Raw genomic sequence first — 18112 nt, 5'->3', positions numbered from 1 at the left:
TGGTTGCGTTCTACTGTGTGACACCCCCCACCCAGTCGCGCTTTACCTCTCTGGGTCTTTTTCATTTATGACTCAAGAATGGCTTTTTTTTTTTTTTTTTGGTACCGCGATTGAACTCAGAGGCACTTAATCACTGAGCCACATCCCTAGCCCAGTTTTGTGTGTTTTTTTTTTTTTTTTTTTAAGAGACAGGGTCTCACTGAGTTGCTTAGCGCCTCCCTAAATTGCTGATGCTGGCTTTGAATTCGCGGTCCTCCGGCCTCAGCCTCCAGAGCCAATAGGATTACAAGCGTGTGCCACAGCGCCCTGCAAGACTGGCTTTTATGAAGCTGTAGATCCCTTTGGATGGTTGCAAGGACCCAAAGGCCTCTGAGCTTGTTTTATTATTTGTAAATAGCAAATATGAGTTGATTATTAGATTAAGTCTCAGGGGCGATAGCTAACGCAGATATCAGGCACAGTCTTCAATGCTTTACTTTTTTTTTTTTTTTTTTTGTGGTGCTGGGGATTGAACCAGGGCCTTATGCATGCAAGGCAAGCACTCTACCAACTGAGCTATATCCCCAGCCCTTGCTTTATGTTTTTTTTTTTTTAATATTTATTTATTTATTTTTTAGTTTTCGGCAGACGTAACATCTTTGTTTGTATGTGGTGCTGAGGATCGAACCTGGGCTGTACGCATGCCAGGCGAGGGCGCTACCGCTTGAGCCACATCCCCAGCCCCTTGCTTTATGTTTTTAATCTTTAGAATAATCTCTCATCATCGTTCCCATTTTATGGATGATGAATGATCCTGAATCTGTGCTTCTAGGGATCTCGCCCCATCCCTCTTTTGCAAGGCTTGGGATTGAACCTAGGGCCTTACACGTGTTAACTAGGGATCCGGATAGTGTATATTTTGAACACTCCTTGAATGTTCTGTTTTTCCAGCCTTGACAATCCTAAAAATATTTGATTTTCAAGATTCTAGGATTGGAACATTGAGCGGCCAAAACCTGAGATTGCACTGTGTCTTGTGCTAAATCTGCTACTGTCAGTTCTGAAATCAGCCAGACGTGGTGGCACACACCTATAATCTGCTGTCTCAAGGGGCAACAGGTGCAATTTATGCAGTCCAGGGGAAGAAATAATGTCCATGTGCTTCTGCCCTAGTCAATGCTTTATTCACTCAAATCACTCAATATTAATTTCACTCTATAGGTTCTTAATCAAGAAAATGACCATCCTTAATGCTAGCCACTGCAAGAAATAATCAATTCACAGCAAGCAATTCTAGATTAATTCTAAGCACCACAAACACACTGAATCATGACAGGCTCATGACATTCCTTTTGAATGCTAAATTAAAGTCTCAAGCCTTAGGCTCTAAATCCAGCAGATGCACACTCACTCAGATTGTGGTGATCAGATCAGAAACCAAAGCAGGCTTCTCTTCGGTGAAGCTGATGGCTGGTTGAGGATCAGGCAATGAAAACGTGTTGGGATGTCAATCCAGGTCCTCTTCAAGCTCTCAGCGTGAGGGCATCATTGTCAGCTGGCTGAATGTCTGCTCATTTGCTCCAATAGTTATATCAAATTTTGGGGTTTTGGACAGCCCTTTCAATCCTTATCAGTTGGCACCAGGTCTCTCAGTGACATCATTTACCCTGGGGTTAAAACATCTAGTCTGGTGGTCTCCACCCTGATCTTTTCGCCTTTCCCTCTTATCAGCAGAGGACAGCCAGCTGGAGACTAGACTCTGAGTTTATCAGGGTGAGGAGAAGTGACTTGTTTGTGCCTGAGGGCTATACTGGAGGGCTCCATTAGGCGTGCCTGATGAGACTGCAGGTTTTAAAATGGAGTTGCTTAGGCTCAGGCCTAAGGCCATCCTCACTTCCCAGCAGCTCTGGAGGCTGAGGCAGGAAGATGGCACAAGTTCAAAACCAGCCTTAGAAACTCAGTGAGACGCTGTCTCAAAATTTAAAAAAATAAAAAGAGCTGGTGATGTAGCTCAGTTGTTAAGTTTCCCGGGTTCCATCTCTATTACCAAAAAAATAACAATCATCATCAGACCCTGGGCGGTAGGGAAAGATGTTTTGCTTAGGACAAGAGCCAAGAACCTATAACCCCCTTCCTGCAACTAGGAATCGGCAGATTTCGTTGCAAACACTGGAGGAGAAAAGAGCCATTTATCCTGTACCAAGATGGCAGGCTCCACACCCCTTTCTCTCCCCTACCGCTTTACCAAGATGGCTGACACAGGAAGTGCGTAATAGGAGAGGGCGGGAGAGCTGCGCGCGCAAGATCCGAACCGGATTTCTGGGCATCCACGACTGAGTACTTCCTTTAACAAGATGGCGGCAGGAAGCAATGGCGATGGTGCCAGACACTGCTCGAAAAGCAATGCTGATTCTGGCTTCCTGGGCCTGCGACCCACGTCGGTGGACCCGGCGCTGAGGCGGCGACGGCGGGGCCCAAGAAATAAGAAGCGGGGCTGGCGGCGACTCGCTCAGGAGCCGCTGGGGCTGGAAGTTGATCAGTTCCTGGAGGACGTGCGGCTACAGGAGCGCACGACCGGGTACGTGGGGCGGAACTTCCGGGAGCTGGGCCCAGTGCGAGGCCGAGTGTGCTTGGGCGGTTTCGGGGGGGGGGGGGGGAGGGGATGGGGAACCTGCCCCAGGTAGCGCGCGAGTTACCAAATTTCCTAAGTAAGAATACAGGACCCCCAATTAAATTCGAATTTAGTGAGCAGTAATTAACTTTTTAGTAGAAGTAGGTCCCATGTACCCACCCTAGCTTGGTGCATTTTAAATATCAGGCTCTGGAAACGGAGGGGCGAGGCCCAAAGCGCCCCACGGCGGGAAGAGGAGGCTTGAATGAGGATGCTGAACCCCGAGATTTTAAAGCTGTTCTCTTCCTCACAACCTTGACTGATGGTCTGCATTTCTGTCCCCCAGTGGCTTAGTGTCAGAGGCCCCTGATGAAAAACTGTTCTTCGTGGACACTGGCTCCAAGGAGAAAGGTGAGGTGGGCATTTGTGCAGCAGGACTACCGTTGACTGTTATGTGGCCTCGAGCTTCTGAGAAGATCTGTGTGAAGGCAAACACCTGCTCAGATTTCAACTTTAACCAGAGCATTTTGGATGGGTGAAAAGAAGACAATGTGGGGGAGGCTGAGGATGTAACCCAGTGTTTCAGCTCTATCCTGATGGTTCCATCCCAGCGTTGTAAAAAGCTTTTTCTTCTCCCCTCCCCTCCCCTCCCCTCTCCTCTGTCCTCAATGCACACCCTCCCCTCTCCTCTGTCCTCAATGCACAGGTAAGCCATGTAGAGTTTGCTTTGATAAGTTGTCTTCTGTTAGCTGCAGAAAAGTCAGTCATGCTGCCTACTTTAAATCAGATCTGAGCCGGAGCCAGTGACAGATGCCTGTAATCCCAGCAGCTTGGGAGGCTGAGGCAGGAGAATCACAAATTCACAGCCAAACTCAGCAATTTAACGAAGCCTTAAGCAACTTGAAACACTGTCTTGAATTTTTTTTTTAAATTAAAAAGGGGGGGTGGCTAGGTGTGACTCAGTGGTTAAGCACCCCTGGGTTCAGTTCCCCAGTATCAAAAAAAGAAAAAGAGATCTGTTTTAGTTAGTAAGATGAGGTTTTTTTTTTTTTTTTTTTTTTTTTTTGCTTTGCACTTTTATGGTTTAACTTTAAAAAAGAAATATATGTATATATATATATAATGTATTTATGTGCTTCTGAGGATTAGAACCTAGGGCCTTGTGTATGCAAGGCAAGCACTCTACCAACTGAGCTATATCCTCAGCTCTAAGATGAGGTTTTGTAAGAACAAAAAGATGTATTTTAAACACTAGGTAACATGCTTACTTTAATTTGCCAGCAAGCATCGTGGTTGGGACCTGCTCTAACAAGTGGACTGAGAGTGGATTAGGGATTGCTTTGATGAGTAGTAGGGATTACATCAGTTATGTAGAAAAACAAACTTTTATATATGGCCTGGTAGGAAAGATGGTGGAATGAAATGGACATCACTATCCTAAGTACATGGAGAAATGAAAAATTGTGCTCTGTGTGTACAATGAATTGAAATGCATTCTGCTGCTATGTATAAAAAGTTAGAACAACTAAATAAGTTTTTTAAAAAAGGGAAATAAAAGAATATGTGACCTGCTTTAACGAGGGGTCTTCTTTAGGAGGGCAGTTAGTTTTCCTGAGCAAGGGAGAAAGCTACTCCAACAGTATGATGTCCCCAGTGAACTCGTGAGAGGTCAAGAGTCTATTCAATGGAAACAGGACCCTTTTCAGTGAGCAAAAGATAATGAAAGGAGCTGCTTTGAAGCATAGGGGCTTTGAATGAGCAGGTGAAGGTGGTTGTTTACAGAGTCACTTTTACAGAGGTGGGGACATCAGTCAGAGGATGGGATGGTCATCAGGGGCCTAAGGGCCTGTTGTGGTGAGCAGGAAACCTTTAGGAAGCAGAGAAGACACACACGGAGGCTGGAGCTGGAGCTCAGGCAGAGCACTTGCCTGGCACGTGTAAGGCCCTGGGCTTCATCCCCAGAACTACAAAAAAGACAGAGAAGATGGTAGTGCTGTGAGCACGCAGGGATCCCTGTTGTGCTTCTGTAATGAGCACGTTGCTATGGCGCACAGTGGGGTCCTCACTGAGGAAGCCCAGGGTAGGAGCCCCTCTCTGTAGCCTCAGGGGTTGTGAAAGGTGCAGTGCCTGCTGTGTTTTGCTTTAGTCTTACTTTTGCTGGTTGGCCTTTGAAGGAAACAGCAGAGGACACTGCAGGGCCGTACTGGGTCCTGAGTACACCTTTGGGTGCTCCCTACACCTCAGTGTCACCTGACTGCTCTCTTTAGTTCTGTGGCCCTTTTCTGGCTGCACCTGGAGCCTCTCAATGTGGGGCTGTGGATGTGACTCCTCCTGTGTCCCCAACCTGCCTATGCTGGCCCAGGATGTGGGTATAGTGAGGGTCAGGACTTGGCCACTCTGGGCCCTACCTTTGGGGGCTCTTCCCTTGCCTGGGAGTCTGGGGTCCTCTGGGTGTGCCCTGGGATAGTGTGGGTTGCAGGCCTGTGGCTCCTATGGAGCTGAAATGGGGTTGGGGAGGCTGGTCTTGGGCAGTGGGGGAGTCTGAGGCCTCCATCCCTTCTTCTTCCACTCCAGAGCGGAAAAGGAAGAAGACTCGGGTCCAGAAGAAATCACTGCTCCTCCAGAAACCCCTGCGGGTGGACCTTGTCCTTGAGAACACATCCAAGATCCCTGCCCCCAAAGAGTGAGTGTTCTACCAACACTTAGTTCCATCCTTCTGCCAGAGACTGGCTTTGAGGGACTTCCTGGGGGTGGAGTGTTGGGGAAGTCGGTTAGGGTCAGACTTGGGTTTTAGGGGACTGGAGAAGGAGGCTGGCTAGGTTGCTGGGGCCATGCCGTGGGGAGCAGTCTGGACCTGGCTAGGGGACAGGGCTAGGGGGGAGTCTGGGAGCTTGGCTAGGGGCGGGTCAGGCAGCACTGCAGAGGGGACAGGTGAGGCCGAGGTGAGTTTTAACCTGGCAGGTGTGAGGTGCCAGGGGACGTCCAGGGCAGGGTTGTTGCGTTGTTGGGTCAAGCTAAGGAGCATGGCTGGGAAGAGGCCTCTGAAGGGCGGGAGGTGCAGTGCCTCTGGGGAGGGCTGGGCAGGGGCTGCCTGGGTGGCAGGAGCCTCTCCAACCTGCTGCCCTCTGCTGCTTCCTGCCCCCCGAAGCATCCTCGCTCACCAGGTCCCCAATGCCAAGAAACTCCGGCGGAAGGAGCAGCTATGGGAGAAGCTGGCGAAGCAGGGCGAGCTGCCCCGGGACGTGCGCAGGGCCCAGGCCCGGCTTCTCAACCCTCCTGTGGCCAAGACCAAGCCTGGGCCCGAGGACACCATCCAACGGCCCTTCTATGACCTCTGGGCCCCAGACAGTGAGTGTTCTCAGTGTCACCTGCTAACAGGGCTGGGACTGACATGGACAGTTGTGTGGTTTGCGTGCTGCATGGGAGCACTGCGTCCAAGGGCTGCCCCAGCAGAGCTGAGCACCCTGAAGTGGTTCCCTCTCCCCTGCGCTCCCCTTTCTGCAGTTGTGGGGTCTCGGGCCTCAGCCTGGGGTTAGGGTCATTGTCTGAACCCAGTCTGCCAGTGGGCTGGCTTGGTGTTTGTGAGTCTCTTTTCCTCACCTGAGAGTCAGAGCCATTGTTTGGAAATGAGGAGGGGTTGCAGGGAGGCCCTGCGGATCCCAATGCCAGAAGCCCCAGAGCTGCTTGCTGTCTCTGCAGACCCTCTGGACAGGCCGCTGGAGGGCCAGGACGCCTTCTTCCTGGAGCAGACCAAGAAGAAGGGGGTGAGGGTGAGGAGGGGAAGGCGGCTGGGGGTGGGGGCGGGTTGGGGGTGGGAGTGGCAGGAGCCCTCTGCTTTCTGTCTCTGTCTCAGCCTCAGTGCCTGCCATCCAGGTGACCAGGCTCCTGCCTGCTGTCCCAGCTCCAGCCTGGCTGATGTGCCGCGTCCTTTCTCACCTGCAGACAGCAGAAGGGCTTAGTTCACGGGGAAGTTGGGGAATTTAGAGGTGACATGGGGCCACTGTGGCCAGCACACTGGGCATTATTATTTTGTGGCCGTCTGTACTGGAGAAGGAGGTGCTGAGTATTAGGAGCCAGGAACTAAATCTTGGGGTCCAGCTTCATTCAGGTGACAGGTGTCCGCTTCCTGCTGGGCGCGGCAGCGCAGGCACGGGAGCCTGTAGAGGCTGAGGGTGCGGCACCCTCCTCCCGGGTGGTATCTCTGTGCTTGGGCTGCCCATGGCACCAAGACCTGGGAGGGGTGGGAGGTCCGGGGACGGGTTGGAGTCGGGAAGCCTTGCTGGAACAGTGCCAGCGGCTTAGGGACGCAGAGGGGGGCGGCGCCGGCAGAGAGTGCTGGCCAGCAGGTGCACAGGCAGGACAGGCACTGTGCAGGAGCCTGGAGGAGGCCAGAGCAGCTGGGGGCTGCAGGCCAAGTGGCGGGGTTGTTGTGACTGGGTTTGGGGAGGCCACCAGAGGGTTTCCTACAGGATGCAGAGCAGTCCAGGCACTGGGCGAGCGCGAGGGGCCAGATTCACCCGGAGCCAAAGTTATTCGGTGGTTCCTGAGCCAGTGTGGGCTGGTGGGGACCAGGACAGAGTTCCAGGACAGAAGCAGCAGGTTCACAGGGGCTGGGTGTAGAGAACTCGCATGGCATCCATGTGACCCCTTTTCTTGTGACCAGTGACCTTTGCTGGGACACAGACCTAATGGAGAGGAGGAGCAAGCACTCCTGGAGAGTACAGGGGGCACTTGAATCACATGTGGCCTTGTGAAAACGCAGGTCCTGGTGGCTCACATTCCCTACGAGTTCCGGGCTCCCCTGGGGTTCTCTGGCCACACTGAGCAACAAGACTCTAGAAAGCATTTTTCCGTTGTGCCTTGCTCTAACGGAGGGGGGCGCTCAAGCCTCTGTGGCACAGCTGGAGGTGTAGTGATGCCACTAAGCACTCCCACCCCAGGGGACGACACCATGTGGCCTGTCACCTGGAGAGCTGACAGTCCTGCCCCCAGGACATCTGTCTGCCACTGGAGATGCTGGGTCCCACAGGCCGCGTAGCCAGGCAGCTGCAGCCCTGCCCTCCTGGGCCTGGGGCCCAGCACTTTGGGTCCTGAGGTTGCAAGCGCCAGGCCTCCCAGGCTGTCTGGTCCGTTGGTGCTGCTGTGACAGAACCCTAGAGGCTGGGTGATGAACAAGGGATAGAGGTTTATTGCTTGCAGTGTAGAGGCTGAGAGCCCAGGACGGAGGCAGCAGCAGGTCTGGTGTCTGGCGGGGGCTGGTCTCTGCCTCGTGGGGGAATCTTGAAGCCTGGTCTTTGCCCCGGGAGGCGGAAGGTGAAGGGGGGACGCTGGCGAAGCCCCTCTAGGAGGAGTCACTCTGGGACTCGCTCACCTCCTGGAGGCCCCGCCACCTCATGTCGTCACGTGGGCAGTCAGGCTTCAGTGTGAGTTTTGAGGGACACCTTCAGGCCTCAGCCTGCCTTGGCCTTACTTCCTTCAGCGGCCACCTCGTCTCCACATCAAACCCTCCCCGGCACCTGCTGTGGAGGTGACACCTGCAGGAGCCTCCTACAACCCGACCTTCGAGGACCACCAGGTGGGTGCAGGCCCCAGCCCGGCCCTTCTAGGTCCAGCTCTGCTACTCGGTCACTTTGCCGTGCCAGCCCTGTGCTGGGTGGCACTGGGGACTCGGATGAGACGGAGAGCCCTCTGAGGTCTGTTCCTAGACAGCAGGGACCAGGGTGGCTGGGGCTGGGAGTGTGGCCCTTGCGCAGCCGGGGCGGCTTGGAAGGGGGGTGTCTGCACTCAGAAGGCTGAGGAGGGGAGTAGGCTTTCCAGGCGGCAGGAACAGTGTGTGCAGAGGCCTGAGGTGGGGACCCAGCACCTTTCAGGAGGGAAGTCCTTGATGTAGATGCCAAGGCCTCAGATCCAAAGACGGGCAGCGTGGCAGCGGGAGATCTGCCTGAGTTCAGGTTCACCTCCCAGTCATTTGTTGGAGCCCAGATATCGTGAGCCAAGGTGACAAAGCCCCTTTCGTGCTCCCTGGAGGGGCACCTCTCAGGGACAGGGTGCTAGAGAGCTCAGGGTCACTGCTCCAGGTACAGAACCCGTGCTGGGAGGTGTCCAGTTGTCAGGCGGCCTCTCCGCCAACCACGAGGAGAGGACGTCCCCGGGAAAATGCATGTGTGTGTGTGGGGGGGGGGGGTGTGCATCCATCACCCCTGCAAGAAGCTGACCGCCCATTTGCTGTTGCCACCGTGTCCCCACCTCCTCTAGACTCAGGCATCCCCACTCTTCCTGGCCTAGGAGCCTGTTTATTGTGGACATTTTATTTTGGTGAAATTCTAGTGTGTAGCAGCCGCAGAAGGGACAGGGCAGCTGGGAGGGTCGGTTAGAGCCCCTCGGGAGTGGCAGGGGCCTGAGCATGGGGCGGGGCTGGAGCAGGGCTTAGGACTTGCAGGAGCCCTGGGTCCTCATGTCTCTCTCCAGGCCCTGCTCTTGGCGGCCCATGAAGTGGAGCTGCAGCGTGAGAAAGAGGCTGGAAAGCTGGAGCGCAGGCTGGCCCTGCCTGCCACAGAGCAGGTGGCCACCCAGGTGAGTGCAGCCCGCCCCGCCCCCACCCTGCCCCTGCCCCCTGCGCAGCTCCTGACCTGGCCCCCTCCCCAGGCGTCCACCTTCCGGGAGCTGTGCGAGGGGCTGCTGGAGGAGTCTGACGGGGAGGCTGAGCAGGACACGGGTGAGGAGCCGGAGGCCGGAGGCGCCGAGACCTCGCAGGCACCTGGCCACCTGCCCTCCATGGAGAAGAAAACAGAGCAGCAGCGGCGGCGGGAGAAGGCCGCGCGGCGGCTGGTGAGCCCTGCCCCTGCCCTCCTGGACTCCTCTGCTTTCCCGCCCTGGCCTCCCCTCCTCTGCCCTGGGCCTGCAGGTTCTGCGGTCTGGGGCCTCATCCACTGTCTCAGCTGGGACCACCCTGGGGAGGGGCAGCAGGGCAGCGTGCAGCCCCTGCCTGGGCTCATGGCGGGGATTGAAGGCCAGAGACGATGTTGGAGGTGATTCCGGAGCACAACTAGTGAGGGACACTGACGGGCATGGAGGCGACAGGAGAGGCTGGGCCGTGGGCTTGGAGGGCCTGGTGGGGCATGTGGTGAGTCTGACCCACCCCCCGGCCCTCAGAGGGTGCAGCAGGTGGCGCTGCGGGCTGCCCGGCTCAGGCACCAGGAGCTCTTCAGGCTGCGCGGGATCAAGGCACAGGTGGCCCAGCGGCTGGCAGAGCTGGCAAGGCGACGGGAGCAGCGGCGGATTCGGCGGCTGGCCGAGGCGGACAAGCCCCGCAGGCTGGGGCGGCTCAAGTGAGGCCCGGGCTCGGCTTTGGGAGGTTGGGACGCCTTGGCACAGGAACACCTGGGAGACTGCCATCCCTCCACACTGTGTCCCCTGAGGCCTGATTGCCCCAGGAGGCTTTGGACTGGGGTTTCTGGGCATGCTGGAGTATAACCCCTCCGTGTCCTACATTCCCACGTTCCCAGGTACCAGGCTCCTGACATTGACGTGCAGCTCAGCGATGAACTGTCCGGCTCGCTCAGGACCCTGAAGGTACCTGCCCACGGCCAGCGTGGTGCTCTGGAGCCAGTGCCCAATGATGACACCATCCTTGCTCCCCGTGCCCCCAGGGGCTATGGGCGACACCTTGGCTGCCCTTGGGCTGGGCCGGCTGGGCCGTTGCCTGGGGGCTGAGGGCACGAGCTTCTGAGGGGGGCAGGTGTGGGCTGGGGCCAGTGACCCTCAGAGTCTTTTGATCCAGCCTGGTTCTTGTTGGATCCCCTCACCCTCTTAAGTCCTGTGGGGTCTTCCTGAAGCTCAAGACAGACCCTGTCCCTCCCCTGCTCCGAACCTGCCTGGCCCCTCCCCAAGCCAGGAGCCCTAGGAGGCCTGGCCTGGCCTTGGGGCTGCCTTAGTGACACCTTCTCTCTGGCCCGGCCTTTGCCCCATTGTTTCCTGGGACTGGTGTTTCCTCTTCCGCTTCCCCTCCAGCCCCTTCCTGCTGACCCAGACCCACCATGGGGCCAGGTGCAGCGCCTGGCCTTTGGCTGGCCCTGCTGAGGCTCCCTCTCTTCCTGCAGCCCGAGGGCCACATCCTGCGTGACCGCTTCAAGAGCTTCCAGAGGAGGAACATGATCGAGCCTCGGGAGCGGGCCAAGTACGGGCTCAGCTGCTGGGGCGAGGGGTGGGACCCCAAGCGTGGTGAGGTTGCTGGTCCCTCATCTTCCCTAACGTCCCCATCCTTTCTCCAGGTTCAAGCGCAAGTACAAAGTGAAGCTGGTGGAGAAGCGGGCGTTCCGCGAGATCCAGTGAGCAGCTCCCTTTCCCGGGGGAGGGGACAGGCTGGGTTCTGGCTGGGACGGAAATAGTTTTCATTTACTTGAACCCAAAGGGGTCTTTCTTCCTGGGGCATTTGCCAGTCCCAGGGCCCTTGCCAAACCCAGACTCCCTTGGCCAGGCCTGAAAGGATCAGCCCAGCATCTGAACTCCGAGTGTGGGTGTGTGGGTCGCCAAAGATGGACCCCCCATCTTCCCTCAGCGTCTCTCCTCTGTCTGCAGGTCATAGCGGCTGATGCCAGCGCCCTGCTCCTCAGTGAAGCACCTCTGAGCCACACATGCCCACCTGTCTGTGATCCCAGTGGCTCAGGAGGCTGAGCAGGAGGATCTCAAGTTCTAAGCCAGCCTCAGCAACTTAGCAAGACTGTCTCAAAAAACAAAGAGCTGGGGATGCTGCCCAGTGGTAAAGCAGGTTCAGGCCCTAGTCATGAACAAAATAAAGCCTCTCCAACCGCCCCAGGGCTGCATGGCTTTCTTCCCGCCACTGAGCTCCCCTCCCTGCAATCTCTGCACATCCCCCTCCGCGCACAGGGGGTTGGGACCATAGTGTTATTTTCCACCAAAGCCTGGTGCAGACCCAGGCTCTGTCGGGCCATCAGCCATTGGAGAAGATGCGGAGCCTCAGACAGACAGCCACATGTGACTGGTGGCAGACACAAGCCCAGCACCAGAGAAAACTGGAGGTGGGAGGTAAGGGGCAGGCCAAGCTGCAGGTCTGGCTGGCACTGCGGGTGGCCACTCCTGCTGTGCTGAGCTAGGGCCTGTGCTCTGAGGTGCTCAGCTGCTATTGGGGAGGGGGAGGCTGAGCCCCTGTGCTCTTGGGGGGAAGGTGGTACCAGGGATTGAACTCAGGGGCACTTGACCACTGAGCCACATCCCCAACCCAATTTTTGTATTTATGGTCTCAGTTAGTTGCTTAGTGTCTTGCTCTTGCTGAGGCTGGTTTGAACGCTCGATCCTCCTGTCTCAGCCTCCTGAGCTGCTGGGCCCTGCGCTGTTCTTGAGCAGGTAGATTAATGTAGTGAAGCATCACTGCTGCGGGTTAAGGGGCTACAAGCATTTCCATTTCATAGGTGAAGAGATGGACACATCACAGCAGCTAAATTATGGAGCCAATCCAGGTAGCTATCGGTAGATGAGTGGATCAAGGGGATGTGTGCATGTACACAGTATTGCTCAGCCATGAAGAATGAAACTGGCATTTGCCAGGACAGTGCCAAGTCAAGGGCCAGATGTCTTCTCACGTGGAGGCAAAGCAAACGGGTGGTCAGTGAGGTGGAGTGGGGAGGGAGGCAGAGTGGAGGACACATGCTGTGTGTGAGGCACTGATGAAAGGCATGCGGGGTGGAGGAGGGAGAAGGGGCGGCGGGCAGCAGGGCAGGTGTGATCACGTCCAGCCGGGTGTGGCCGGGTCCAGGTGACCCAGCTGCCTGGTGCAACTGCTGCTCTCCCTACAGAGCCAGCCAGACCCCGTGGTGCTCAGGAAAGGCGTACTCAGTGGTCAGGCACCCTGGGTTCGATCCCTGTGCAGCCCCCCAAGAAAAATCCTAAAAATAGTACCACAAAAGTGTCCTGCCTCCGAGTCTGGAGTCACTGGGTCACAGGCATGTGGCACCATGCAACCCCCGCTCCTATTCTTGTGAGAGATGTTTAAACCCTGCATTCTGCAGGACAGACTACTCTGTTTCTAAGTCACGGTCACAATGTGGCTGTCACCTGGCCTTTGCCTGCCACTGTCCTTCTTGGAGTGCCTGCTGCTGCACTGCCTGGAGATTCTGCTCGCTGGGGTTTGATTTAGTCACCTGCATGTGACCTTTCGGTCTCCAGGAAGTGTCCTGAGCTCACTGTGCATCTGGGGGCCTCTCGGTGTCTGGACATGGCAGGGCGTCCTTGTCCTTTCTCACAACTGCCTGGAATCCCCTCCTGTGGGGTGCGCACATGACTCACCTGTGCCGGGCCCTGTCACTGCTCCTTGTGATGCTGGGGTGAGCCTTGATGTCCTGCCCTTTCTCTGTGCCGTAGCATGACCACCTGGAAGTGGACCTCTGGGCTGCTGTATGTTGGCCACAGGCATTCAGTTTGGCTCAAGTGCTCTCCAGATAGGCTGGGCGGGAGTCCTCCTCTCCAACAGCACAGAGCCCATCTGTATCCCGGCAGTTTTCCTATGGTGTGACTTTGCTGTGCCTGTTATCAATGAAGTTGAGTGTTTCTTCACGATCACTGGCCATCTGTATTTCCTCCTCTGTGCTGGTTCAGACCTTTTGACCATTTTCCTCCAGGGATGTTTGCGTTTGTTTATTTGAAGTAACTCTTTATTTGTGATGGATCTGAACAGTATCATACATATTACAAACATTCCACCCAGGCTGCTTTTCCTCCTTTGTATGTAGTGTCTTTTGTCAAGCAGAAGTGTTCAGTGTTTTTTGTTAGTCTTTCCCTGTTCTATTACGGTCTTTGAGAAGGTTTCTCCAGGACAAGATATTTATAAAAAAGAACAAGCAATTTATAAAAGAAATGGATGAGGTGAAAGAAGGCAGGGCTTCCCTCTTCCTCTACCACATGCCACAGAGTATTGTGTCTTTAAGGGGCTATTTCTGCTGTTCCTCCCCCTCTCCCATTTTAAATAAAGAGGAATGTTCTATGAGGCCAGGGCTGTGGCTCAGTGGCAGAGCGTTTGCCTAGCACATGTGAGGCACCGGGTTCCATCCTCAGCACCAGACAAAAATAAATAAATAAATAAAGATATTGTGTCCATCTATACCTTTAAAAAAGTATAAAAAAATGTTTTACAGATAAGAAAACAGCTCTCTGTTTGAGTGGGGTGGGACAGGTAGCAGGGGTAATGGGTGGAAGTGACAATGAAAACCTTTGGGGCCGAGGGTACTTGTGGTCAAGCCCTCTCCCAGCAGCACACGGAAGGGAGAGACTCCAGGCCCTGCTGGGGGTGGATTGCGGCGTCTCGCCTGGAAGTGCACATGGGAATGAGCCTCCTCCGGGAAGGGGAGGAAGCCTCTGGCCAGAGGTGGTGCGGTGGGGGTGGCCACAGACGCTCAGGGAGGAGTCCTGCGGCCTGGACACGCAGTGTCCTCAGGAAGCCTTGCTGTGTTCCCTACGTGCGGAACGTGGAGGTCCGCAGCAGAGGCGCACGCACGTGCACTTCACCCATCTGGATTCTGCATCAACCCAAGAGCTGCAAGGACAGGGCGCTGTTGATGATCTTGGGACTGTAATGCCCCTGGGTCTGCAGCTTCCTTTGACACGCATCAGACAATGGGGTGGATGAACGGGTGGCCGGGCTGGACAGCTGCGGACAGGACAGGGAGCAAGTATTAACAAGGGAATCAGGAACCCAGTTGCTGGACGGAGGGTGTTCTCAGGAAATTCTCTCAACTCTGCTATTTGAAAAATTTTCCTCGGATGCATCCCTAGAATCCCAGCTACTTATGACACAGTCTGAAGTATCACACGTTCAAGGCCAATTGTGGCCACTTACACTGTCTCAAAAAATAAAATGGGTAGAGGGTGTGGCCCAGTGGTAGAGCATCATGGGGATAATCCCCATGACCACCAAAAACTTAAAATCCCCAGGAGTCGTTGGGGGGGGGGGGAATCTTGGGATCTTCTGTAAGGCTGTGTGATGCAGCTAAGGCCTCTGGGCACTCACTTCACAGTCTCATCCAAGGTCCTGCTCCTTTTGAATCTCCTACATGGTATTATCTCTCCTAAATAGAACCGTCTTGGGTCTTGGAAAACTTCAGGCACTGTCAAGTCTGGATATGCCTGACTGTCATATTAAAATGTTGGAAGGGGGCTGGGGTTGTGGCTCAGTGGCAGAGCACTTGCTTAGCACGTGTGAGGCCCTGGGTTCGGTCCTCAGCACCACATAAAAATAAATAAAATAAAAGCATTGTGTTCATCTACAACTAAAAATTTATATATATATATATATATATATATATATATATATATTGGAAGGGCTCCAGGGTAATGGCTGAAGAAATCAAACACCGCACTGCGCAATGGGCCTCACTTGGCTGTTAGGATGGTGCCCACCTGACAGCAGCATCAGATATGAGGACTTTGCACTTGAGACCTGGATCCTGACTTTGAATCCCAGCTGTGAGGCATGTGCAGGTTACTCAACCTCTCTGTGCCTCCACCTGCAGCATGGACGTCATGGCAGTGCCTATTTTGCTGGGTTATGACAAAGGTGCAGTCAGGCTGTGCGTGAGAGCGCTTAGGGCAGGGCTGGGCGCACTCACTTAAGCCCTGAGAGTTGGCTATTATAACCACGGTTAGGGAAAACAAAGTCGTGGAAACTTGCCATCTGTGCCAGAGACGCCTCGCAAACGCTGTGACCTTTGACAGGCTGATTTCACCCTTGGGAAGTGTTGTAAGGAAACGCCAGGAACTCGGAAGGCGTAAGGCAAAGCGGGGTGCGGAGAATGGAAGGAAATGGAGCCCAGGCCTGCGCAGGCGCCACCACTCGGGGAGGCCCCTGCGCCCAGCGGCCCCGGGGCCGGAAGCCCTGCAGTAGCCTTTGTGGGAACCAGTGGGCGGAGCCTTCCACCGTCCACACTGGCCTTCATCCAACAAGCCCCTGCCAAGTCCTGTGGGCGGGGTGTCCCAGGGGTTCTACTCCTTATTTTTTCCAGAGTTTCCTTTTTTTTCTATAATGAACATCCTCCGCCCCTGCCTCTTAATAAACGTTACTGGGGACTCAACCCAGGGGCGCCTAACCTCTGAGCCACACCCCAGCCCTTTTTGAGGCTGGCGATCCTCCTGCTTCAGCCTCCTCGCCGGGATTACAGGCGCGCCACCAGGCCAGGGAGGAGCAAACTTTTTTTTTTTCTTTTAAATAGGAGCCCGAAGCCTGGCGATGAAGAGGGGGGCAGAGCTTGCCTAGCATGCACAAGGCCCTGGGCTCATCCCTTGCACGGCAAAAACCACCCACCAACAAAAACCGCACACATGCCACCACCAACAAAACCACGCGACAGGTTAACCGAGGGGGGACAACTCAACTACGTGGGTTTGGGGTGGAGAAATTTGTATTGCCTGTTGTCCAGATTAAGCCCAAGCCACCACTGGGCTTGTCAGTGATGTAAATGAACTCAGGGGACCGGCAGGGAGACGGTCAGGTTGTGTGTTGGGTGGCTTTTGAGGCTGTGGAGAGGGTAGGGCAGTCCCCGCAGAGAGGAGCGCCGGGCAGGAGGACGCTCATCCTTAAGAAGTGTCCAGGGTCCACGGTGGAGACGTCCTCAGTGACCTGCTGAGAGCGGGCTGGTGGCGCCACCTGCGGTCTTGCGAGAGCATTAGCGCTAGCGAGACCCACCCCGAAGGGCGGGTGTGGGGACCACCCAGCGCAGCGTCTCCCAAGTTAAAGAGGGTCGAGTTGTTGGAGGAAGTGGCCACCAGGGGGCGCCCGCGCCAGGAACCTGAAGGCCCTGGGGTTCCCACGAGAGAACAGGTCCCTTCAGGGGGTCTCTGGGTTCCTGGTGGGGGTGAGACCTCGCTCCTGTTTCCATCTGGTAAGGAACCCCCTCCCCTCTGGCCCCCACCAGGACTCAGCCCCGGGAGTGGAGGAGTGGGGGTGGGCAGGGGTCTGGAGTTGGGAAGGGACTGGTGGGGTGGGGCCAGAAGTTGGTAGGACAATCTGTGTGTACAGGTCCTTGTCATTTTTCAGGCCTCAGCCCCAACAGCATCCCATCCTGTCCCTTCCCCCATTGCCAGACTGAGGCCTCACCCAGAACCCCTGGGGCTGGCAGGCATCAGTGAACTCCAGGGAAGAAATCTCTGGGTATCACATGTCCCAAAGCCAAGATGGTCTGGGGTTCCCCACAGGTTCCCGCCTTCCAGCCCAGTGAGTCTAGAGAAGCTGTTGGGACCTGGAGGAAACAGCCAGGAGACGGTGGGACTTGATTCTCAACAAGCAAAACCACCTGAGCTTCTGGACCCCACTGTGCCTGAAGCCCTCCCTTGGACTTTTCAAACATGGGAAGCCACTGCTTAAGCCAATTACAACTCGGTTTCGACACAACCGGAGGCTTGTCTAAGATTCGCCTGGATGCCCCACCCTCCTCTCCTCTGCCTTCCCTAGTCTCTCTGCTGTCTGTCCCAGTGGGACCACATCTAGACCTACTCCTCCAGGAAGTCAGCCTGGACTAAGCCTTCTACCCACCCACCACCACGAGGTAGAATCTGAAGCTATTCTTGACTCCTAACTTTTGAGGCAGGGGCCTGGTTTCAGGTCTGCTCTGTCTAATTCTCCTCTGCTAAAGGGGTAAAATGTGCATCTTGCATGGAGAAGGTGTGTCAAAGGTGCTACAGGGCAGTGACCAGCCGGGATCTAATCCTGGACTCAGCCACACAGCTGTGTGGCTTTGGGTAAGTCACTCAACTTCTCTGTGCTTTGAGAGATACTAAGTTTCTAGCATTAAATGAAGTAATGCATGTAAATGTTTACAACATGGAAGTGTTGTGTGAGTGTTTAACATCAAAGAGGTTAAGAAGTTGGGGGGGGGGACATCCAGGAAAGACCAGCATCATCTCTGGGCCAACTTACCTGGTTTCCAAGGTGATGAGAGGAATGGAATCTGGGATGGCCACATACTGTAACAGGTACAGGTCGGCTCCAATGTCACTTGGGGGAAAAAACAAAAAACAAAAAAAAACCACCTTCCTGCCTTTTCTATATGGAGAAAATGAAATAGCCAATTAGAGGAAGTTCTCTCCTTTTTGGGAGCGGGTGCTGGGGACTGAACTCAGGGGCACTCGGCCACTGAGCCCCAGCCCCAGTTCTGTTTTGTATTTTGTATAGACAGGGGCTCACTGAGTTGCTGAGCACCTCGCCGTTGCTGAGGCTGGCTGTGAACTCGTGATCCTCCTGCCTCGGTGTCCAAAGGATCTGGGGCTACAGGTGTGTGCCATGGGGATGGGCTGAGGTCCTTACAAAACAAAACATTCCATGCTGGATGCAGTGGGCATGTCTGTCGTGACAGTGACCTGGAAGGCTGAGGCAGGAGAGTCACAAGTTTGGGGCTGGTCTGGGCAACTTAGCAGGATCCTATCTCAAAATCAAACAAGTGAAAAGGGCTAAGAGTGCAGATCAGCGGGAGAACCATCCTGGGCTCAACCCCCAGTACTGCAGAAAAAATTCTGGCTAAA

The 18112-nt window shown here is 55.1% G+C and overlaps 1 protein-coding gene and 1 long non-coding RNA gene across 3 annotated transcripts; both read left to right on the top strand.

Annotated features, from left to right (window-relative positions):
- Nucleotides 1-2318: 2318 nt before the first annotated feature.
- NOP53 (NOP53 ribosome biogenesis factor) lies at nucleotides 2319-11401 on the top strand (the record flags this gene model as incomplete). Of its 2 annotated transcripts, XM_081275237.1 has the most annotated exons (13): nucleotides 2319-2557; nucleotides 2937-3001; nucleotides 5165-5273; nucleotides 5739-5938; nucleotides 6290-6360; nucleotides 8070-8165; nucleotides 9059-9163; nucleotides 9236-9418; nucleotides 9743-9918; nucleotides 10096-10162; nucleotides 10690-10766; nucleotides 10861-10917; nucleotides 11168-11401. In XM_081275237.1, the coding sequence occupies exons 1-13, from the start codon at nucleotides 2334-2336 to the stop codon at nucleotides 11172-11174; spliced, it is 1437 nt and encodes a 478-aa protein (XP_081131363.1). In that variant the 5' UTR covers nucleotides 2319-2333. The 2 variants fall into 2 exon arrangements, with proteins under 2 accessions (XP_081131363.1, XP_081131364.1); XM_081275238.1 differs by lacking the exon at nucleotides 11168-11401 and having other exon boundaries at nucleotides 10861-10921.
- A 4596-nt stretch (nucleotides 11402-15997) lies between these two features.
- On the top strand, nucleotides 15998-17293 carry LOC308638151. Its single transcript, XR_014019762.1, has 3 exons — nucleotides 15998-16476; nucleotides 16790-17139; nucleotides 17227-17293. It is a non-coding gene; the product is annotated as an uncharacterized lncRNA (long non-coding RNA).
- The last annotated feature ends 819 nt before the right edge of the window (nucleotides 17294-18112 follow it).

Source organism: Spermophilus citellus (assembly GCF_964194105.1).
Source record: "Spermophilus citellus genome assembly, chromosome: 18".
NCBI lineage: Eukaryota > Metazoa > Chordata > Mammalia > Rodentia > Sciuridae > Spermophilus > Spermophilus citellus.
Note: the sequence above shows the minus strand (reverse complement) of the source record. Positions and strands in the feature narration are given on the sequence as shown.